This window comes from Simochromis diagramma, unplaced genomic scaffold, assembly GCF_900408965.1.
Source record: "Simochromis diagramma unplaced genomic scaffold, fSimDia1.1 OVJJ01000361.1, whole genome shotgun sequence".
Classification (NCBI taxonomy): domain Eukaryota; kingdom Metazoa; phylum Chordata; class Actinopteri; order Cichliformes; family Cichlidae; genus Simochromis; species Simochromis diagramma.
Window position 1 is genome coordinate 17,781,542 of NW_024386860.1, and position 24,226 is coordinate 17,805,767.

At 43.4% G+C, this 24,226-nt stretch overlaps 1 protein-coding gene across 6 annotated transcripts; it reads right to left on the minus strand.

Annotated features, from left to right (window-relative positions):
- Positions 1 to 8,413: 8,413 nt before the first annotated feature.
- hjv (hemojuvelin BMP co-receptor) lies at positions 8,414 to 23,624 on the minus strand. Of its 6 annotated transcripts, XR_005695742.1 has the most exons (7): positions 21,174 to 23,624; positions 20,543 to 20,788; positions 17,250 to 17,300; positions 13,121 to 13,240; positions 10,103 to 10,647; positions 9,045 to 9,732; positions 8,414 to 8,771 (listed from the first exon to the last, which is right to left on the minus strand). XR_005695742.1 is itself a non-coding variant. In XM_040031208.1 (6 exons), exons 4-6 carry the CDS (start codon positions 13,197 to 13,199, stop codon positions 9,106 to 9,108), a joined length of 1,251 nt encoding a protein of 416 aa, XP_039887142.1. In that variant the 5' UTR covers positions 13,200 to 13,240; positions 17,250 to 17,300; positions 20,543 to 20,788; positions 21,174 to 23,624; the 3' UTR covers positions 8,414 to 9,105. The 6 variants fall into 6 exon arrangements, 5 of the variants coding, with proteins under 5 accessions (XP_039887142.1, XP_039887143.1, XP_039887144.1 ...); XM_040031208.1 differs by having other exon boundaries at positions 8,414 to 9,732; XM_040031209.1 differs by lacking the exon at positions 21,174 to 23,624 and having other exon boundaries at positions 8,414 to 9,732; positions 20,543 to 20,918.
- Between the last annotated feature and the right edge of the window lie 602 nt (positions 23,625 to 24,226).

Sequence of the window (24,226 nt, forward strand, 5' to 3'; positions counted from 1 at the left end):
GTCCCCGTGAAGATGGCAGGGCGAACGTGTGTTTGCGTTATCTGCGCAGTGCTGCCACCTGCTGGATCCAGCAGTCAACACACTGCATGGATTTTAGTTTGACGTGAAACTCTAATGAAGAGGAGGTGAGTGGGGGGGAGGAAGTAGAGGACTGTTCCGATCCCTTCTGAAAAAGAAGGAAAAAGCATATTTCATATCATAAAATTATTCAACTAATCAATCTGTTTAATTTCCTAATAATAAAACAATCCCAATGACGACAACATAACAATATGATCTTCTCCATCATTGTTTGCTTTTGAGCTGTTTTTTCTTCCTCGCTTCTTTGTAACTCAGTTACCCTCCTACCCTTTCATCCACTCTGCTTTAATCTTCCTTCTTATCAGTCTTTTTTTATTTGCGAGTATTTACTTCCTTCTTTTCTGCGCTTTGTATTTGTTGGAATCAGCCAATGAGCATGCAGAGACTCACCAGGTGTTGCAGCAGCTCGTAGTTGTGTGTGATGACTTGGTGTCTGATGTCAGGAAGGAGATCTTGAAGCTTCTTTGTGCATTGCTCATACTGAGTGAGTCTGTGGGCCACCGTGGTGCTCTGACCAAAACAAGGACCAATAAATAAAATGAGCTTTGAATCTGCTGAGTGTATCTCTCACAACATGTCAAAGTTCAAAGTGAAATTGTGTGTTATTATTGTGTAATAGCAACAATTATTTTGATACATCTTATCTGGATTTGGATTTTTAATGTGCCTCCTGCTGTTAAATAAAGACATGTGATTTGAGTTGTACCTGGTTCAGGTAAGCAGGCGTCTCTTTGCAAGGCTCAAATGGCAGACCTTTCAGATGCGCCTGCAGCAAAAACACAGGTGTGAGCGAGACTCATTAAATTGTTTCAAATGGGTAAAAATGCACATTTATTCAAAGAGAGTGTTGTGTGGACGCCTGCACGGCTCGTGTCTCACATCCTCTTTCAGGTAGCTGTTGTATTTTTCCAGCGCCCCGTGGAGGTCCTCAACGATGCTCTTCATTTCAGCGTTTGGTGGTAATGCCCGACCTGCAGCAAGCTCCACCAAACCCCCAAGAAACAGGATGAGCAGGTACTCACAATGCACTGCAACAGAAAGAAGAGGGCTTTGGTTTCAAACCGCAGAAGCGAGACTTGTTAATGCCACCTGACCCTGAGATAACCGGGGTGTTTGTGGGCTTCACATAAAATCCTGTGACCAGTGACTCAGTCAGCCACCGGCTGTGAGATGGAGATATTAAAAACAGATGCTGCCATTTCACGAATGACTCTGCTAAAAAACATTCCGTAGGATGTCTTTGGCTTTATTGGGTGATAACAAGTCTATTAGGCACTAATGACTCACAGTGAACAGGATATACTGTAAAAACACTTTACTGTCAGTGGTGGAGTTTAAATCTAATTCAGTTTGGGAATGAGACCCCTCCCCGGGTCGTGTAGGGCCGTCACCCTACCCTGTGTCCCCCACACGATTAAAACATTTTACTTCAACGACGTTATTTTACCTATGAATAAAAACAAAGTGTTGTCTGTCAGCTGTCCCCCTTCAGTTAAAGACTGAAGCTGTAAAGAATTTAAATCTATAACTACAAAATTAAAGGGAAAGAAAAAAGAGGAACGATTTCTTAGGACATATTGTGTCATTCGCATATTTTTCGAATATCGTGGTAATTACAAGTTTATAGTGACTGTTATAAAGCTCAAATTTCTCTACCTTGTTTGTCTGCAGTGAAAGTTCTTCAGATTACAAATGTAAGTAGGTGAACCCTCAAACACAGTCACAGCACATACAGGCGCTTTTTGACTATTTTCGATCGACCTGCTCCGTCGCTGCGCTTTTTAAAATGTGTTTTTCTCAACTCGTCCTTCACTCGACTTTAACTTTACGCGCAGAAAAACACGCAGACATCGAACATATTATACTTGTAATGTATTTTCAGTTTTTTCTTTCATTGCTTTATTTTGTGGAGTTTCGTTTTCAGTTCAGTTTCATTTATTTTAGTGTTTAGTTGTTTTTAATTTCGGTGCCTTTGCTTGTTTCATCACCGTTGCGAGCGGAAGAAATATCAGAATGGAGATTTCGACACACGCTCCATGCATCTGTTTAAGGGGACGTGGGAGTTTAAAACCTCCTGATGTTAAATTTGACCAAACTAAGAAAGAATAAATTAAGGACGTTTCCTGTTGAATTTTATTCATGCGCAATATCATTTCAGATAGTTTTAATTTGTTTCGACTGTACTTTAAATTTTTATTTAAAAACATTTTTTGTCATCACTAGTTTGTGGTGTAGTTTTATTTAGTGAAATAGAAAGACCTTCGCGGACTCTGCGCACCTGGCCTTGAACCACAGAGAGAGGAGCTCGTTCTGTGCGCAATTTACGCGCACACACGCGCGCTGCTGGCGAGAACATCACCCTGACATATCGGTCAGCGGGGTCACAACGACCCGCGGACCCCTGATCTGCTGACCGTCAGGTTGTTAGTAAATGTGAAATTTTCAAATAATTAAAAAATAATTCGGTGACATTGCTGCACTTGTCAGTTTAAAAAAGAGCAACTTTAATCTTGCTTCATATTCAAAACACAAAAAGTGGAAAAATACAAAGAAAATGGACGTTTTTACCTCCTTCCAAATAAACCATAAATCTATAAAGTGTAGAGGAATTATTTGTCGGATTTCTGAAGTGTTTTGCAAAAACTCCACCAAAAGAAAAGCACAAACTTTTCTGTGCTGCGGAAATTACAGTGAAAGAAATTTGTTTAGTTTTTAGTTTCAGTGTCAGGCTTATAAAATATATCGTGTAATCTGAGTAATTCCAGGCTCAATAATGAAATCAGAAAGTCACGAAGTCAAAGTTTGACTCTCCCCAAACTTCATGTCTCCTAAATCAAAGAATCTGTTCGACCTTTTTCAGACTTCATTCAAATAATAATTCGTTTCGTATTCCACAATGAAATTCCAGGAATCCACAGCAAACACCAACTCAGTGTGCATTTAAACACTGGTGGCACAATATTCTTATTTTCTTTAAATCATTTTCTAATCAAATCAGCCTCAGATATTTGCTAATGAAAATCAGTTTATTTGTCATCATAAATCCAAAAACTGATGGAACCACTTTGCACACATAGGTGACCACTGATGACTGTATCACATATTTTCATTTAATGTTTATTCTAAGCAACGATCAGGGCATTTCAAACTACACCAAGATCTCACATACTTTATATAACAGCGCCTGTCACTGGGAAAACTGCACACACTTCTTGTGCATGACAGCATCTTTTTGAGATAATAATAATAAACTCCATTAAATCAATTCTTACTTTTTGCCCTTCTGTATCATTCTCCTGATTTACCTTCGAGCGCTTTCATTTGTGCCATTGTTTCTTTTACATTCATTTCAGGTATTTCTGCTTGTTCAAGCATGCAGATGTTTAGCTGTGCAGCTTATCCCAGCTGCTGGGAATAGACATGCATTTAGTTGGCAGACAAATATTGAAATTCAAGCACAAACTCTAAAAAATGGTGCAGAAATATCAAGAATAATAGTTTTAAATGTTTGAAATAAAAGGTAAGCAAAGGTAAGGAAGACATTTAAAACTGACTTGTTATCCTGTGATGGTCCAGACTTCAGTTTGGTCCCTGCTCCTCTGGTCTGTGGTCCTGTCCTGTGGAGGCTGTGATGTGAGGTCTTCATGCTCCTGATGCTCATATTTAAGCTCCGTCCGTCGTGTGTTGAAGCAGATTCCGAGGAAGTCGTCGGCTCGCTTCTCAGAAGGTTTGACATCAGTTGTTTTTTCTGCTAAGTCACTTTCCAGGACGATCCAGAGACTCTCAGAGCTGAGTCAGAGTTACACTGAAGGTGTTTCCTGCCTGCACGTTATATCACATCATTAAATAAGGGGATTTCTTGATCTTCCTTATTATTCACATTTCACAATAACTCTGCGTTTCTTACTTGTAGTGAGGCACTTACTCATACATACATTAAATACCCACAAAGCACGGGCACAGAGATGTAAAAGGAAAACAATACTTTAATACTTTTTTCACTCTTCTAGTAGAGAATATCGTACATGGCACATAAAGACTTTCAGAGAAAATGCTGATTGGACAATATTTGAAAGCCTTAAAATTCACACATTTCATTCACACGTTTTGCAAACTACTGTTTGCTGCACTTGGTAAGTGGACTGGCATTTCTATTGTCACTGACATTCAAAAACACTTCACACTGCACGCATGCAGGGATTTATTTTATTAATAGTGTTTAAGTGCAGGCGGCACAGTGTGGATGGCTGTGTGCGTCTATGTGACAGGCTGGTGAGCTGTCCAGCTGTACCGTGCCTCTCGCCCTAAGACAGCTGAAAAAGGATAAGCGGAAGAGAATGGATGGAGCGTGTTTATGTATTACATATACACGACAATATAGTCACCATCACAGGAAATGATGAAGCTGGAAAAAAGTTGCCTTTAGGGCTTTTTAATAGTAAAAAAAAGCATATAGGTAAAGCATATAGGGAGCTGAAAAATAGTGGAAAGGAATTTTTGCCCCAAGTAGAGGACAAGTAGAGGAGTGTCTGCAGAGCTTTGCTACAGTAGCACCAAAAATGTGATCAGAGCGCTGTTTTATGCAAATAATGAACATTTGGGCGGTCGTGAAGTTTTTCAGTCCTCAAATGAACACCTGCAGGCTCAACAAATTTGGAAATAAGTCATACGTCTGAGGAAAAGAGCTCAGGAATGCTGGAGAGATTAGATGTCTCAGCTTGGGATTGCGTCAGCGTTCCCCTAAAAGAGAGGGAGGAGCAGGGCTGTCGGCTTTGTGAGACAGTTTGAAAACTTACAGTAAGTGTTGAAAGATGGATGCAGGGTGATTTGGGTCCAGGTTCATGTTCACTTCTGATTAAATGAAGGTGGATCATCAGCCTGAAATGAAATTATGATTAAAAATCTTTAAAAAAAAAACAAATGAAGTAAAATTAAGAAGAAGAAAAATAAAAGTGTCACCATTTTTCTTTTTAAACTGACACATTTGACATGAACATCCTGGATTATACTCGCAGGACTTTGCTGACTGTTTGAATAACCCCTGAATAATCCAGCCTGCTTATTAATTCATTGTGTGTCTTTGTTTTCTCATGGTGAGTCACGTTGTTTGACCCACGTTCCCTTTCACTTTGTGATTTTAAAGTAGCTTTTCCTTGGAAAAATGAGGGTTTACAAGCACTTCAGTTTTACTGCAGCTTTTTGTGGTGGGCACGAACGTGATGCAGCTCACTCAGTCATCCTGCTCGGTTTGCTGTGCACTTCTGTTCAACATTACTCTGATTCAGCGATTAATCAGATCTGAGTGATGATGAAATTACATTTAAATTTGTAGAGGAAACGTTTCAGGCTGCTGGAATGCCATGTCGTCATTTTCCCTGCTTGGATGTGATTCTTTGGAAGTCTGAGGCTTTTAGCTTCATAACGTTTCAGACAAACACATAACAACCCCGTGTGTCTCTGCCTCTGTGACCAGGACCTGTCCCCTGCTATTCTTACACTGAAGCACACTCTTACACTCTCTTTGTTTTCAGGCCACTGCAGCTGTGTGCGAGCACTTCGGCTGGTGGCTCCTCCGGGAACGTGAACGGGAAAGAATCCAAAGACACACAAAAAGATGCAAAGCAAGCAGAGAGAGACTTTGTCTCTAGAAAAAAAAAACCCAAAGTGAGACAGAAAGACAACGAGGTGTCGACAGCACGTCTGCGTCTCCACACTCGTGATCTCCTCTGTGAGTTTACTGTGGATCGCTTTTGCAAACAGGAAGATTTAAATGATCTTTATTGTCAACAAAATAACGTGCAGTCCCTGCAGAGTCAAGAGAAACAGTTTGAATATAATTACAAAAGAATCCAATACGCAAGAGTCATAAACACGATGTCTGCGCAGTATTTGTGAGACTGAATTGGAGGAAATGACTTGGAATTCAAAGCTGCTATTTAGATCCTGTATCTTTTGCCTGATGGCTGCATTTGGGTGTTGCTCCAGAGGAACAGCCGAGTTCCTGCTGTGCAGCTGGGGACCCGCACACAGAGGCAGTAGCACAGGATGCTCTCGATAAACATCGATAGCAGGACACCGGCAGCTTTTGACGGATGTTATTTTTAATGTATTCTATGTACTTTATTTTGTTTTGTATAGTATGATATTATTTCTAATCTTATTCTATTGTTGCTGTTCTTCTGTTTCTTAATCTTTGCTGCTCTTAAATTGTAGCCGTGATCAAAACTAGAGATGGACCGATCCGATATTACGTATCGGTATCGGTCCGATACTGACCTAAATTACTGGATCGGATATCGGAGAAAAATAAAAAAAGTAATCCGATCCATTAAATATCAGGAAAGCACCTCACAAAACTTGCAACACGCCGTAACTCACCTCAGAACGTTAGCACATCGGAGCAGTATGCATCACGTGATAGAGCGGCTGTGGCATGCGGGACCTGTGGTGGTCTGGATAGCATTTGGAGCTTTGCTAGCAACCCGGTATTTCATCTCCGACAAAGTTATCCCCGAGAGAAGTAAAGCAAGTGTGTAAGTCCATCTCTGAATGTTTGTAAAGCATTCCTGCGTTAAGCTTAACAAGCGACTGCCTCTTCTTGCTGCTACTTCAATCATGAAACTGCTTAACGATCAGCTGATCGGCTTTTCTGTCCAGTCAGTCTCTCTTGTTTGTTTTTGGCCCACTTTGCACCAGAAAGAGGAAACCAGCGGCTGAACAACAGCAGCATGTTTAAGCTTGATCAGCTGTTGTTAGAATGTATTTAATATTACTTTCTACTCGAGGATCTTTTTCTACGTAGCTGACGCTGGTAACTGTGCAGGGGCGGATCTAGCAAAGTTTAGCCAGGGGGGCCGATAGGGCATGAACAGGGAAAAGGGGGCACAAAGACATACTTTTCTTTCTTATTCTCATTTAAAATGTCGAGCTTTTAATAAATAATTATCTGACACCCAAAGTTTTAATTTGATGCAAAATGTATAGAAGTCCATTACTGTATATAGTGACTATTAAGTCTAACATATATACCCTAGTAAGCTGTAGTACTTTTTCCTTTGGGAAGGTACCATCTGTGCAGTCTGCAATTTTGTTGAAGAAAGATGTTGAATCTATTTAATATTTCTTGAAAAATAATTGATTTCTGTGCATTTTTTTTCACACTGCATCAAATTAAGGTTGATTACGTCGATTAAGCATCATGAGGTGGAGCGTGAGGGGTGGTTCCCTATTTTTTATTTATTTATTTTTGTTGTTGCTGGGAGTTGGAACCCTATTAGTTAGGTTGCTTAATATTTATGCTAAGTACTCTTTAAAATACCAGAATAGGGAGGATGGTGTAGGTTTGAGTTTATTAGATTGATCAGTATTGCTGAACTATGAAATTTTTTTTTTTTTGCATACAGGTATAACAGAATAGCTTTAGTGTAGTTGTTGTTTTAAACTTGAGTATGAACTTATACAAAATGCAGCAAGATATTTAAAAAACAGTTTTGTTGATTAAAAAACACTATATCGGATTCATATCGGTATCGGCAGATATCCAAATTTATGATATCGTATCGGTATCGGACATAAAAAAGTGGTATCGTGCCATCTCTAAAAAACATTTCCCACTTGTGGGACTAATAAAGGTTTATCTGGTATTAATTTTCCTGAGGTTTCTCAGGAAATAGAGCTTCTGCTTTTCACCCAAAGTAGACACACTGCGGTGCAGTCCTCCAAGCTCCGGGGGAGGTTTACTGAACAAACAATAAAAAAAAAAAGGAACCGGGGTAACAAAGGGCTTCTGTTTTATCCTGGGTCCTCATTCAGCCACAAACACATCAGGAGTGGAGTTGATGGAAATTTGGGTTCAATGTTTTGCATCAGGACATTTCAGTTCATGGTGGTAGAGCAACTGAAACTGTCTCGTCTGAACTTCATTTGATGCCGTTTGTCTAAATAGTAAAAGCAGACAAAGACTCACTGTAGAAGAGAGCCAGAGATGAAAAATAACTCAGATCACATGCAGTGAGTAAAGAACTACTCATGTGCATCATGGGAATCCCCGGCAGCCTACGTCTATTGCAGCATAACTAAGGGAGGATTCAGGGTCACCTGGTCCAGCCCTAACTATATGCTTTAGCAAAAAGGAAAGTTTGAAGCCTGATCTTGAAAGTAGAGATAGTGTCTGTCTCCTGAATCCAAACTGGAAGCTGGTTCCACAGAAGCTGAAGGCTCTGCCTCCCATTCTGCTTTTAAATACTCTGGAACAACAAGTAGGCCTGCAGAGCGAGAGCGACGTGCTCTTGTACTGCACTGGAACATCAAAATAAAACAAAATCACAAACTATTCAACATTTCACGAGGAAATCTTTATTATCAGATTGTTAATTAGCAGCTAAATGAATTTCTTTTTTCTTTTGCACACAGATTTTTTTGAGGTTCTGGATCAGCTGCAGTGATCCACAAACATTCGGGGCTCCGATTAAAGTCTGCGGCCCTGGAAAGTTTCCAAGCGGCTCCGTTCCATCCAGACTGTGACCATCAGGACGCCATCTGCTGGTTTTATGGTCCCACAAATGTCTCTGTGGGGTTTTCATCCACGGTAGACACACTCCCATGCAGTCCTCCAAGATATAGTGCAATGCTGAAATTACATGATGTGAGTAACTGCCTAATGTCGACTGGTCTGGATACAAGAGGGAGTGAAAAAAGAGTTTAACGGGAGAACCGTAGCATAAAGTTCAAAGAGCGAAACAAACAGGCTGCAGTGACACTTGTCTCAGTTTCAGTTCAGCTCTTTGTGTTTTAGAGCTTGACTTTTCTCCGTGGCTAGCTAACGGACCAACAACAGCACAAAGACAGGCAGACGGGCCACGCCCGCACGGGAGCTTCCTCTGTGGGACCATGAAACCAGCTTCAGGTGTCAGCAGTGATGTCAGCGTCTGGGACATCACGTTTAGGTCCTCTTCCAGGTGCTGTGTTTGGGAAATTTTCCAAACATTTCCTTCAGCTTCACAGTCTGAGGTCACTTCCTGTTTCTCAGGGCCTGCTAAGAGTTCCCAAAATGCTAAGCAGCAGCAGCAGCAGCGTGAGGTGAGGTCGTGTGTGCCCTGCAGATCCAACCAGCAGCAGGTGAACCCCCTCCCTGTCTGGGATCATGGTTTGGGCATCCTGCAGTGCACTGACAGCGGCCATGCTGGAGTTCAGGTCTCCGCTGGCGATCAGGTCGAACACGCAGGCCTGATAGTAGACGTCTCGAGCTGGAAGCAGCGCCGCGCAGTGGTCCTCAGCGCTGATGGCGGTGGACATCAAAGGGTCTGATGGTGGTGGGTGAAGCGTGCTGAGTCTCTGGGAGGGGGGGCAGCCCCACACGCACAGCTGGAGGTCCTGCTCAGGCCTGAACGCCTCAACGACGCCACGTGGCGAGAGGACTGAGAGGCCGAGCGAGCGGCCGCTCTGACGCACCACCAAGACCGTGCCGACGTGCACCGCTCGGATCTCGGCGTGCCGGCCGGGATTCAGAGACCGAACCGTGAGGCTGCGATGACCTCGCCACTCGCCGCTCCACATCGAGCCGTCAGCGAAGGCGGCGGGGACGTTATCCAGTTCGGCCTGGTACAGCTGCTGGTCGATACACTGACGCCAGTTCTTGAAGATGATGGTGATCTGAGAGGAAAAAGAAGACATTAAATGCCGTTTTCCATAATAGCTCTGTGATTATTTTCATTTTGGGGTCGTAAATGTTTATTTCTGCTCACTGTTACATTTTTATTTGCTGTTATTGGGACATTTTGTCAGTTTTCAGCATGTCTGACATTCATTTCTCTCTTTTCACAGTAAACTGCATTTTGTGCACTGGGCTGTAGTTTGAGCACAATGCGACGGTGCTCTATCGGTCAGCCCTGCAGCAGACTGACGGCATGCAGGGTGTACCCCACCTCACCCTCTGCTTGGATCCCCCCCCCCGACCGTAAGTTGAGGTTTACATGAGAAGCTGATGGTGCATTTGACTGCTCCTGTAAGTGTCAGCACTCACCTTGGTGAGAACTGTGGCGTACATGCCTCCCCTGGCTGGTGAGCTGGTGGCTTGTACGTACAGATACTCATTGTCAATGAGAGGCCACGCCCCCGGAACGGCACATGTGTGGAAGTCATTGTTGAAAGTTCTGATGTGCGGGTCTCCGAACACGCTGCAGTGCAGGTATTCGGGTGTCTGCCCCTCCCTGCTGAAGAAGCTCCTCTCATACAGGCAGGTGTCCCCCGACAGCGTTTCAGCAGGGGGGGCCCGGGGCTGTGCCGTGGGCCCGACCCGGGGGCAGCGATGCTGGATGAGCAGATCTTCGATTCCTTGGACTGCAGAGTGGTAAGCGAGGTCACCACGACACGCTCGCGACAGCCTCTTGGTGCACATGGCGTACGAACGCAGGGCGCTGCAGTAACCGGCGTTCGCCGCCTGCCTGCTGACAGCTGCTGCTCCTCCTCCTGCTGCCCCGCCGCCGCTGCCACTACTGCTGCTGCCCAGGTCCAGCGTTGCAGCCACAAAATCCGAGTTACACCTCAGGATATGACAGGAAGCTGTAACTGATAAGAAGGAGAAAGTGTTTAGCATAAACAGGCTTACGGACACTCGAACTAGGGCTCCCACCATGCAGCAGTTTTCACATTTGCCTGATCAGCAAATTCTGGAAGGAGATACAAATCCCTCTGGAATTGCATCAGGGAGAACATCAGAACTGCTGTGGCAATCCTTTGTGAATAAAGGAGAAGCTCAAAGTAGCTTCTTCTTATACGTAGTTGACCCTGGAGAACAAGTGGACACTGGAACTGCAAGTTTTGCCACGTCCACATTGACTTTTAGACTTTTACCGTCACAGTTCTGGAGGTTGCTGAAAACCAGCTTCATGCAAGTGAAGCCAAATAAGGAAAAGCTATCCTGGGTGTACTGAACTGGCTTCCTAGTTTAGTCTCCAGGAGCCTGTGATACAATAATACTGCAGTCTCAGCATTTTCTGGACTGAAATGATGTGAAGAATAAATATAAAAATATATTTCAAATGTAGGACTAGCTTACTTTGAAATTTGATTTGGTAAACGGTAAATAGACCAGACAGGTCGCATCACTAACAGAGAGAGAAAGACAACAATGGGCACTCACATTCACACCTATGGACAGTCCAGGTCTCAAACTCTCGGCCCGCGGGTCACTTGCAGCTCCCTTAACCTCTACTTGGTGTGAAGAAATATTTTTTTTAATCATTATTCAAAAATTCTATTAATATGAAGGCAATATGAGCAGAGTGTTACAGGCATGGGCAGTGTAGTCCGTGCTGCAGGGAGCATGGACTGCTGTTATGTGTCTGTGAGCGAGGGAGGGAGAAAAAGGAAAAGTACGAGCTGTCACCGAGCAGAAACGGGAGCTGGAAGCATGTAAATATAATAATAACCTGCAGCCAAGAAGAGTGCCTGACGAGCCCAGCTGTAAGTAAGCTGTTAAGACTCGACTGTACACTGTGTTCGTGTTTTCCTCCGAAACAATAAGTTCGGTTGGAGCAGCTTTTCAACGCCTCTCTCTGTCTCTCACTAGCAAAGTTGACCCAGACAACAAAGTGAAGCTAGTTTTCAGCTACGAGCCCGACACGAACCCGACGTATCAGCCAGAGCAGAGGTCCCTTTACTACCGCGGCGATCGTGGCTCAAGAGTTGGGAGTTCGCCTTGTAATCGGAAGGTTGTCGGTCTCGCTCGTTGTGTCCTTGGGCAAGACACTTTACCCGTTGCCTACTGGTGGTGGTCAGGACGGCTGTGGCTACAATGTAGCTGCCATCACCAGTGTGTGAATGGATGGATGGCTGGATGTGTAAAGCGCTTTGGGGTCCTTAGGGACTAGTAAAGCGCTATACAAATACAGGCCATTTACTATGGCTCGGAGCCGCGCACCTGTCCGAGGTACAGTAAAGTACAAACATGTTGAGGGATTGGCTGTGTTAGTTCAGATTAATGTGTATACTGATGTCTGCATTTTTATTTTGTTAAGTACGAACAAAATGATAGAAGTGCTGCCACGAGGAGAAGGAGCTTTGTTTAGTTGGTGGACCAATGAAAGGCTTCAGTTAGTTAGGAGTGAGAAAACAATTCACGTTTGCAGTTTTGTCGTGTTATACAATATTTGAAATTTATTTGAAACAAACAAACAAAACACTACATTTCAGGAAATATCAGTGGGTGGTTTCTTGTTTGTTTGATTTTTTGTACTACTTAAGCACTAAAGTGGTCCTCCAATGAGATGACGGTGCCAGCAGCGGCCCACGGCTCATTTGAGTTTGAGACCCCTGGTATAGAATCACCATTAACCTAACCGCACTAACTGCATGTCTTTGGACTGTGGGGCTGGGAGAGGACCCGTACATGCCACACAAAACAAGGATTTGAACCCAAGACCTTCTTGCTAACCACAGCGGTTTAAAACTCTTTACTGCTTACAGTTAAATTTAAAAAAACAACAGGCATACAGACACATCTGAGCATCTAAGACAAAGACTGTTTGGGATGCATTTCCAGCCATACATCCGTGTTTGATGGATCTTCCAGGAATTCTGCTATTTTCGGGAGAACTGGTCAGCAGGTGGTGCTTTCATACATGCTGATCTATGACAGAGTCTGCTCTGGAGCAGGTGTGGAGTGGTGTTGTTGCTCAGAAAGTCCGAAAATTCTAGCAAAAAATAAATCTTCAGGAGAAAAACACAAGCTTTTAAGAATCCACTGGCACTCTGTCTCTCTAATGGGAAGCTTTTATTTTGAAGGCCCTAAGCTGCTGCTAAAGGCTGATACCTGAGACATGCATTGATTAATGCTCAGCTGAAAGGCTGCTGGTTAAAAATCCATATTCTTACATGTTGGCAAATAAATATTTAAAGGATCAAAATAACAGTTTGTGGTTATTATCACTAATGGCTTTCCACTTCCTGTTGGGCTCTCAAGATGAAGAACTCTCCTGTTTTGTCTGTAATGTACTGGGCAGTCTTTTGTTTATGTGTGTGTGTGTGTGTGTGTGTGTACCTTCAGGTAAAGAAACCTGGATGAGCAGCAGAGTCAAGTGGATCCAGCACTTCCACAGCAAGGCAGCCCAGAGCGCCATCAGCAGGCTCACAGCAGGTCGTTCAGTCAATCAGCACCAGTCTGAAAAATGCCACAGACATGTGCCACACTCACCTGTTAGCAGCCAAACCCTGTAACCCGCCTCCACTTGTAAATGAGCTGGTTCGTTTGCTCTGATAAGGATTTCTGATCATGATGATGCTCTGAGTGGGAACTGGTACCTCTCTTCCCCTCTCATGATGCTACTCAGCATGATTCACTGGCAGGCTCATGTGATAATTAAATATTACAGTCCATCAGTGATTTCACTGCACATGAGTTCATCTGTCTGATTGCAATCATCATTCTCTTTAAAACTGATCATCAGAGTTCGTATTAATTCTGTGGTTGACTGAAACCAGTGACTAACATAATTTTGACTTCCAGGTAGGGGTGGGCGATATACACGATATATGATAGAAACGATATAAATTTGGCCAACGACAGAGATTTTGACTATATCACTCTATCGCGACAGCGCATGTTGATGATGTCAAAAGCATCGCAGCGGCTAAAACCATTATCATCTGCAAATTATGGCGGGTGACAGTCACAGCAAAGAGGTGAAGCACTTTTGAAATATGGGGAAAGCCAAAAACTGCGCTTCCTCCACTTCCGTAACATTGATTCATTAATGTTGAATTCTCTCGCAGCTGTTCTGTTCCCATGTTGTTGCAGTATATTAATGACTAACCTCGTATTGTGGATGAATGATCTCAGTTGTTCTCCTGACTGAAGTTTGGCCCGTGTACAGCATCCTGCTATGCGATTGCATTTGTCCCTGACCAACAGAATCCCTCACGTTAACTTTTATCGAGTGGAAGAAAAGTTGGCTTCATCCTCCAGCTTCACTGTGCTAATGCTATGCTAACATAGCTGTGTCGCTAGCAATCACGTAGCACAACATTATATACCAGGTAGTCCAACTTCAGTAACCCTGCAAACGTCACTGCTGTTTAGTTTTCTGTCTTTATGTTAGAAGTGGTAGCAGAGCTGTACGTTTGAATTAGTTTCAAAAATCTGCACGCCAAAATCGGTTCGAGGTCAGTAAGCACAACCAGAATTCATACATAAGGCACACTCTCGATTTTTGAGAAAATTAAAGTATTTTAAGTGTGCCTTATAGTGTGGAAAATACGTTATACAGAAGAAAAGAATATATCGCGATATATATCGTTACCGCACGTGCTTCAAATTATATCGCGATATGGCTTTTAGGCCATATCGCCCAGCCCTACTTCCAGGCATGAATACCTCCTTTCAGCACACTCCTACATGTTTTCAAATCCAGACTGTAGACATGCATAGAGTGTAAAAAAAAGAGAGATTTCACTGCTACCCTCGAGTCACCAATTAGTTTTGTATCTCTGTGTTTTGGGTTTTAGTGTTTTGGCTTTGTCCATGCTGATGTGACCGTACTAAAACAAATATGTGGAGTGCCAGGTTATCATCTAATGCTACCACGCTTAGTTAGCAATCTGCATCCATAAACTATACAGGTAGAACACAGGGGCACAGATTCCTGCTAATTAGGCTAAGCAGGTAGCTTGTCAGACATCTGGGCCTCACCTAAGTTGGTGCGACAGTCACTGGATGTTCCAAGTGCGGTGATGAATCTGCATAAAGATGTGGGCTTGAGCACAGCCTTGGTTTGAAAATGTGGAGACGACAGTGGAATTCAGGAGGAGCACCTCAGCATTGTCCCCCCTCACCTAACAGCACTGTGTCTGCAGTGGAAACCTTCAGGTTTCTAGGGTCCCAGTCTGTCAGAACCTGGAGCAACATACAATACTGACTGAATCTCCAAAGAGGCCGAGCAGAGGATGTACTTCCTGCTGCAGCTCAAAAAGTTCAACCTGCCTCTGAAGCTACTGATCTGTCTACACTCTGCTCATGGTTTGGATCAGCCGCCAAACAGGACAAGAACAAACTACAATGAGCAGTGAGGTCTGCAGGATTTGAACAAATCCAGAATCGACACACACAACCTTTTCACACTCCTCCCCTCTAGGAGGCGCTACAGAGCACGCACATCAAAACAAGCAGACATCTGTAGTTTCTTTCCAAAGGCCGTCACGCTGATAAACACATTGTCTCTGTACTCAAACATTCAGCATTCCTGCAGCTGAAAGCATGCTGTATAATACATATACTGTACAGTTGTTTCATAATTTATTGATTATTGAGCACAGTTCCTTGGTCCACATTCTTAGTCAAAAAGGCAGGTAGGCCTGACCTAAGATGTCTCTGAGTTGGACATCTTTTATATAAACTATTCATGTGAACAAGAATTCAGATAGACATAAAAAAAACAAATGCACCGGGATGTCGTGCTTGGAGAAAACTCTCCTGAGTTTCCCTGATACACCGGCTACATAGGGGATGACAATGTTGTTGAGTCTGTCGTTCTTATCCTCCCTCGCTGGTGTCTGATCTTCTCTTCTGATGCACAGAAAAGAAGATGACGACATCCCGGTGTACTTCAGACCCAGCAACACACTCAGACAAAAACTGGTTCACCCGAAAGACAAAACTCCTAAACACAAACTTCACGGGACAAGACTCAGCGGTCCATCTGCATCTAAAGGTCAAAGGTCACTCTTTCGAGGATGCCAGTGTTCACATTTTGGACAGAGAGGACAGATGGTTTGAAAGAGGAGTGAAAGAAGCATCTATGTCCACTGTGAGCGACCATCTTTGAACAGAGGCGGGGTTTACGACACCAACTGTCTGCCATCTATAATCCAGTTTTGAGATCCTTCCCAGACGCCTTAACGCCCACTCACATCCTGGGCCATCTGACCTCAGGAATTCACATGATAGGGTGGGGCCAGGTTTCACAATGAGCTCACCTGATTGTGACCCACACCCATTTTCACCCCTTGGCTCATGTGATTAGGTGGAGGATCATCAGAGGGTCCTTTCTCCCTCTTTGGGGGGAAACTCCCACTGGGTTTAAATCTGGGACTCTCCACCATTTGACCCTAGAACTGAAGAAGCTTCTCAGATGATAGTCATGTGCTTTTTGTATGCGCTGCGGTGTTGTTTTTTTCTGTTCTCAAACTGATCTCCCCGTTGGAGCTCAGTCTGGGGGGAGTTCTTTTTTCTCCTCGTCTTTCCTCATGTTGTGCATTTTCCATTATTATACCTCTCTGACCTGATCGTCTTCTACCGCTGCTCCATGAAAGTGTGCTGACATCCTGCATCTGTGTGGTTCTCCAGCTGCACCATGGCACACAAAAAGGCACATCCTCTTCCCTCCCTGAAGGACCTGTGCAGCACTCGCTGTCTCAGGAGGACACGCAGCATCCTACGGGACTGCACACACCCAGGACACCGGGTGTTTACGCTGCTGCCGTCTGGCTGGAGGTTCAGGCTGCTGAGGTCCCGGACCAACAGACTCAAGGACAGCTTTTACAACAGGGCGACAGCCCTAATCAATGCTAACAGCTGACCTGATTGGCTACATCCCTGGACTTTTTGGGTGGGCAATAACAACAACAATAATAATGTGCAATAAACTTTCACTCACTCTTTTATTTTTTCTTAAATCATTACTTTTTTTGCTCAAACCTTTCTTGCACTTGGACAAATCCACTTAAATTCCTCTGTTGTGTTTGTTGTGCTTAGTTGTGCTTATGCCAGCGTGGGACAGTTTCCAGTTCTGTTGTACTATTGTGCTAAGCATGACTGTGCAACGGAAACAAAGAGTTATCTTATCCTATTCATGAAAACCTCAGGAACGGAAGAATGACCAGTTCCTGTACTGTGAGTCAGCCACCAAAGACTCCTCTGTGAAAGTGTCCCGACTTTTACAGCAGAAAAAAACAACACATTTCGAGCCTTGTGCAACAATGTTTGGGGCCTTCGGTGTGAGTTTCCCCCCCTCTAAACAAATATACAGAAGGATCTTTTCAAACAGCGATTCACACATCTGAGGATAAAACATAAGAGTCACATTCCTTTTTTTGACTTTCTGTGGAATCGTGTGACTGTTTTCTCACAGTAACACAGATGTGACAGAGCGCCACCATCGGGACCTTCAGCTCACCTGCATGATGCTCGCTGGAACCTTCTTCTTCTCCAGGAGCCATTAGAAAACCTGCACACACAAATGTCACATGACTCGTGATCACCTGAACGATTCTTTAACATTTTTTCAACCCTTTGATTGATTTTTTTATGTCATGGTCAACTTAGCCGAAGCTGCACCGACACTTTCACTGTTTACTGTGACGTTCATGGATTCTATTCCTGTTGCATTGCTTTATTGCTTTTATTGTCTATGTAGTTTTTGGTTGTCTACATTTTTATTATTAAACGTGTTTTTCCAGTCTGTGATTTATATCACACTCTGGCAGATGACTGGACCTCCCCGAGTCTGGTTCCCACTGATGCCAAAGCGCTTTCTCATAGTGATCGTGTGATTGTTGGGGTTTTCTGTTTACTCACTCGTGAGCTAACTGTTGCTGGCATTTGATTTGCTGGCTTGAAGGGCAGGGGCTAAAAACAGCTGTTTTCTCTGTTCTCTCCAAACCACATTTATTGTCCCATTTCTCTCTGTTAACGTTATTTATATGTTCAATGCAAATGCTGCTTAAAAAATGTAAACAACTGATTATCTTTTGTTAATTAATGATGATTTATCACTTTTATTTGTTTCACACTAGTTTTTGTGGAATAAAGAAGTTAAAGGTGTGAAATTTGGTCAGAAGCTTTAATATGAGGCCTACCTGCTCAGAGTTGGTCCTCACTGATAAACTCAATAACAAAATTACTTTAGATCCTTAAATATCCTGTTTCTGCAGTTTCCTCCAAGTTAAGCAGATCTAAGTATTAATAAAAGAACGATAAATATTCAGCCCGAGTGATTCATTCAGGTCAACCTGCCTCCTTTTCTCTCTCTGCGCTGTAAAATGGACTCTTGTCTGTTTGTCTGTGTTTTTTCCTACAGAACAAACAGCAGCGGTCAGTGGGCGGGGCTTACTGCGATGGTTCCACACAGAACTTTGCGGACCGTCATCTACACGTCGTCCCCGTGTGCTGTTAGCAGGAGGCAGTGTCAAAAATACGTTGAACACCTCAATAAATGATTGATGTTGTTGCCTGTTCCGTTGGGTTTTAGCTGCCACCACAGATCAAACTGAAGGCAACTAGTTTGTTCAAAAACCTCCACAAACACATGAAGTCAGCACAAATGTGGAACTACTTCAGTGCTTCATAAAAGCAGCAAATAAGGAATAACGGTGTCACCAGGTCTGACCGGGAGACGCTAAGGCTGTGACTACAGAAAGGTGACCAGACTGCTCTCTGGAGTTGGTTACTGGGACACACACACACTTGGGAATGTGGGAATGAGGGGCCTCGGCAGGGGCCCCCGGGTAGGTTCCAAATATGTGACGCTGAACAGGGAGCATGCCGGCTGTTTCCAGCATTTCCAGTCTTTAAATTGAGCTTTGGGGGCTTGAAATTGATCCTCAGTCAATCAAAGGATTTATATAAAAACACTGAACTGGTCCTTTAAAATAATGACCAGCATGAACGGTGACAGACAGCTGTCAGCTGACCTTTAGCCCTCTTTAACAGCTGTGTGTGTGTGTGTGTGTGTGTGTGTGCGAGCTTGTTGTACTCGTCTGTTTACACAACTGCATGGTGAGGACTCGACCTCCTGTTGATAAGCGAGTCCCTATAAGGTGAATGATTAAATCTGAAGGTATGTCCTCGGTTTAAGGTCTAATGCGATACACTAATATTAATATGCAACGTTAGGTCTGCTGCAAATGCTCCTGGTCAGCGTCCTGTGTTTCCAGTAATGCAAACGTGACTGTGTGTGTGTGTTTTGGAGTGTGAGGCTAAATTTAAACCTCAGTTGCTCTGCAGAGTTACAGTCACACAGGCTTATAAATACCCACACACAATATGAGCAGTTTATATGTATGAGCACACACACACACACACACACTGGGAACATTTTTTGAGCATGAGTCTCACTGGTCATACTGGTCACAGAATTCCACTCAGGCTGAGTCACAGGTAATAATTTCGTGTTTCTCACGTTTTCATCACTGGTGGGCGGGTTTAAAAATCCAAAGGATGTGATTGTTGTGCTCTTGAGTGTCTCTCGTCTCAGTGAGCATTACTAGCTGCCACTAACTTTGGGCACAGCTTAATCTATACCAGAAGCTTCCTCGCGTTCTTGCCTTTCACAATAAAAGCAGTTGACAAAATGTACATTTTGGTGATAGACAAATGAATAAAATGTCTTATGAAAGTACGCCAAAGCAGTTTACCTTAAAACTCATGATTAAAATAAGAATATTAAGAAATATAGTAATTAAAATTTTCTTGTCTTTGTTGTTGGACAAATGCACTAAAAACACTTTTGGTAAATAAACAGAAATAATTTGGATAAAGTGTTTGGGGAACTACTCTGGAGAAGTCAGACAATATCTGCTTTTCATAGCAGTACTGTGGTGTGCTGCGAAATCACACGCCACCGGTTTACAGTGAAATCGTGTAACTAAAGTGTTTTCTGTTGGACAGCAGCTGCTAATTATTAAACCACATGAATTCACTTCTGCGAGACTGTATTCATCAAACAAAAAGTGAAAAAGTGTGTCAGGGTTTAACGATTACACCAACGTGATGGTGAAACTACAAAGAGTCTCACTTAAGCCATGAAGGCGATCGTGGCTCAAGAGTTGGCAGTTCAGTCTTGTAACCGGAAGGTTGCCGGTTTGAGCTCCGGTCGTTGTGTCCTTGGGCAAGACACTTCACCCGTTGCCTACTGGTGGTGGTCAGAGGGCCCGGTGGCGCCAGTGTCCGGCAGCCTCGCCTCTGTCAGTGCGCCCCAGGGTGGCTGTGGCTACAATGTAGCTGCCATCACCAGTGTGTGAATGGGTGTGTGAATGGGTGGATGACTGGATGCGCGTAAAGCGCTTTGGGGTCCTTAGGACCAAGTAAAGCGATATACAAATACAGGCCATTTACCATAGCCAAAAGAAGAAAAACATAATTCTATATTTTTTATACTTTTAGAGCCTGAAATGAAATTTGCTAGAGGTGTGAACAAAAAGTTTTCCATAATTCATATTACAGTCCAAAACTACATGTAGGTGGTTTCTTCAGTGTAAGAAAAACTCTGTTCTGTGACGTCTGGAAGTGTTAGAGGTGATACTAAACCATAAATATTCAAATGCTGCTGAAAACACACAACGATTTTATATTCTTTATGTTGAAGGTAAATTAGCGATACAGCCTCAGGTAAAATCCTAACAAATAATAATAAAAATCTGATCCAAGTTTGTAATTTTCTTATTATGTACTTTGTTTTTTGTCTCTTACCTTCTGCCGGTTCTGTCCGTCCATGTCTGCAGTTTATCGAAGGGAAATCGATCCGAGCTCCTGAACCTGCTGCTAAAGGTCTCGGTCCAAAACTCTCCTAGACTCGACTCAGATCTCAGACTCAGTCCAGGTTAGTATCTGAGGATCGACCCACCCCAGGTCCTGGTCTGGAACTTGTGGTGCGTTCACACTGGGAGCTTCAGTTGTTCCTAAATAAGTCTGCAACAACCACCTGCTGCACGACAACTGTCCTCGCGCACACACACACACACACACACACACACAGCGACAGTTTATTTATATTTCAGACCTCCATGAAGTCAAACTCTATTTGCATCCTGCTGCTGTTTTACTTGCTGTTTCTTTTTTCACATCTTTATAAGCATGCATATGTGTGGCTGACATATGTAGATGGAGCATTAGATGTAGAATATGAAAAGTGGCTGCACAAGACTTTAAGCTTCTTTTTGTACAATGCAGTGAAAGAAGTATAATTTTACTACAGTACAAGGTGTTTAACATACATTTTATTTTAAAGTAAGCTTTAACATTAAACATATGGAGTACGATATCTTTATTATGAAGATTAGATGAGGAAGAAAAAGTATAAAGTGTTTTAATGTAGACATACCTGCTGCTAGGGGGTCAGCTAGCTGGGGACACAACAGGCCACCCCTGTGAGGGTAATGAGGGGGAGGGCCGGTGGTGCTGGGGGCAAACGCGGTTCCACGTAGCGGCAGCAGGGGGCAGCACTGTCACTTTGAGGATGCAGAAAATCACCTGCTGCTGTTTTAATGTCATCGTCATTCAGACTTGCGGGTGATGACGTCAGAGCTTAGGCAGGTGGGAGCTACAATCAAACACTGCGTCTGCAGGTAAACACAGGTGATTGGCTCCTCCTCCATCGGCCCTGGGTGAAGTTCTGCGAGTGTGAACGAGGATGTAAGCGAGTGCAGATGGACGCTGCCGCAGGGCTTCCCAGGTTAAGTTGTTGGCCCTTTAAGCGTGAAGCGGGGCCCCTCTACGCCTCACTGAGCAGCTCCCAGAGCCTTTGTTAGTGTTTAGAAGTGGGGGTTTGTGGGTGTGGGTGGGGGTTCGGATTAAAACCAGCACTGACTGACTGGGACCCTCCACAGACCTGAAACAACAAGGCGACATGGACAGGCAGAGGGAGGCTGCACAGAGGTGAGCTCTTCTTCGTTTTCGCTTTTATCACAAGAACTTGAACTCATCACGTCAGCATGTGACGATGATCTGGTAAAATCACGTCAGGAGGGAGAAGCGGAACCTTTTAAACACTCGTCATGACTCGCGTCTCTGTGAACCTCAGAGGCGAAATGTTAAAGCGGTTCTCATGTTAGGACATCCAGGAGCTCCTAACCGCGGATGGGTCAGCTGAATCACAAACAGCTGAAAGGAAAGTCTATACCCGCCAGAAAAAGTGCGTTTTTATCAAACGCTTTTTAATCATCAGTATCTGCGTGGCTGCTTTACATTTTTACGGGGGGTTCTACTTCATTAGTTTGTTATAATATAATTGTGATGGCTAAATGTTTATAAATGTTTATGTCCAATCGGAAAATGACTTTTTGCATTGAATATAAAACTCATCATTTTCTGTATAACATGTTCATTTCGTTTTTATAACATCTTTCGCTGGAAGATGTTTAACTAAAAGAACAAGTTGTTAAGTACAAGTGTATTTATCAAGGTACAAAAGTGTAAAACTTGTTTTCAGCTGTGTTTTTCCTCATTAGTGTTACCGTTTAAAATAAATTAAAGATAGCGACATGTGTTCCACAGACAACTTTAAAGAAAGACGTGTGTAACCTTCACACACACACATAAATCCTGTGAAGATCCCTTATTTGTCACATGCGGAATCGCAATCCTAACTTTACTTTTCTCTTATTTACCTGTAACTTTCTGTAAAGTCATGATAACTAATGGACGATAAATAAGTTATAAGTTGTATTACTGGCAGCTGAATGTTTTGTGTTTGGTTAAAAATTAAAAACAAACAAATAAAACCTGATAAATGTACAACAATCTTAAAATTAACGTGTAGCTTTAAACAAAATAATACTGCATAATATTGCTACTCAGATGCATGCGTTTCTGAGTTGTATATAATTACTATTATTACATGCAGTAATCCAAACTTTGTGTGTTGAAAGCAAAGTGTGCATCAGGGTTTAGTCTGAGGAGAGATTAGGATTACGAGGTTATTAAAATGAGCTTGTTCTACAATGTCAGCTATGATGTAATATCCTCTGTAGTCACGGAAACACGGCTGTGCGTTTCAGGGTGTGTGGCGAGTTTCCTCCCGGGGTCGGGCAGGTCCGGGATGTGGTGCGCTGTTGTCATATCTCCCCTCCAATATTGCACTCGTCCCGGCCTCCCCGGCCCAGGGGTCACGACCCCGCCCCCTCCCCTCCAGGCCAGCGAGAGAGCAAAAGCAGCGCTGGAGCTCAGAGACGAGGTAGATTACAAATCACGAGCTCACCCACAGTTTTGTCCTCCACGTTGTTACGAAGTTTAAAAGCTTAAACAAAAAGCTTTTATCGTTTCATTTCCAGTGATGAGGCCGCCCGACTGAAATAGCTCACAAAGCTTAAGAGCAACGATGAGACGTCGTGGATATCCTGAGCAAAGTGTTTAGCTTGTTTGGAGACGCAGACAGCTTTCACGTCATCAGAGTAACGCTGCCTTTACGTCATCAGAGTGACAGCAAAGCTGTGCGGCAGAGACGAGGCTGCACTTGCGTCGCTGTGATATCAAACAGCTTGTTGGGAAAAACAAAGGCTGATTCTTTTAACGCCTCTTTTTCACACACCTGTTCCTAAATACATTTTGCAGTCCATACATTTCTTTTTAGCAAAACATGGCACCAGAGGCGCCTTCAGTGATGCCACTAAGGCTGCGTTCACACTGCAGGCGAAAGCGCATCAATCCGACTTTTCTGACCCTCTGCGACCCATCTATCCGATCATGGTGTGACGGTGTGAACGGCACAAATCCGATCTGGGTCACTTTCGTATGTGGTCCTGAATCCGATACATATCTGATGTTTTAGAAAGCGACTGCTGTTTGATGGTCATGTCGCATTAAATCCGTCTTTTACGTCACTGACACAAGACAGACGCCAATTATCAGCTCCGGAGAAGACACCGCGAACGCTTCCTGGCCATCCGGTGAAACTGCTGGGAAGACAACGTTGGAGAAACGTGAACATTTTATTTGTACTGCATAACCTGCAGATTCTGACAGAAACCTGCAGCTATCCTTTGAAGCACCGCTCCTCTCAAACAGCAATAAGGATCATTATTAGGTTATTTACATCATTATGTAAATAACAAAATAACTTAAAGCAAAAATTGTGAAACGTAAAGTCCGAAGTCTTTAAATTAAGGCCATCAGTCAAACATACTGTTGCTCTGGGTCTAAACAGAGCGCGTTGTGTGTGACGGCTTCTTTTGCGCATGCGGCCGCTTTGAGGGTTCACACTAGAGCGCGTTTGCTGTCGCATTTTATTTGTAGTGTGAACGAGCAGACAAAAAAAATGGATTTGATCAAAAAATCGGAATTGAGCATCAAGACCTGCAGAGTGAACGTAGCCCATGAACAGCTGCTTTCTGCTCGTGGCTTCTTACACGTCCTCTAATGCAGAAACACTGACAGCAA

Bases quoted from the DNA above. Each gene is read 5' to 3' on its own strand.
- hjv (XM_040031208.1), bottom strand. From the start codon at position 13,199: ATGGCGCTCTGGGCTGCCTTGCTGTGGAAGTGCTGGATCCACTTGACT. The intron at 10,648-13,120 runs GTACACACACAC...CCTTCTTATCAG, and splicing joins CCAGGTTTCTTTACCTGAAG to TTACAGCTTCCTGTCATATC. The intron at 9,733-10,102 runs GTGAGTGCTGAC...TTTTCCTCTCAG, and splicing joins ACGCCACAGTTCTCACCAAG to ATCACCATCATCTTCAAGAA.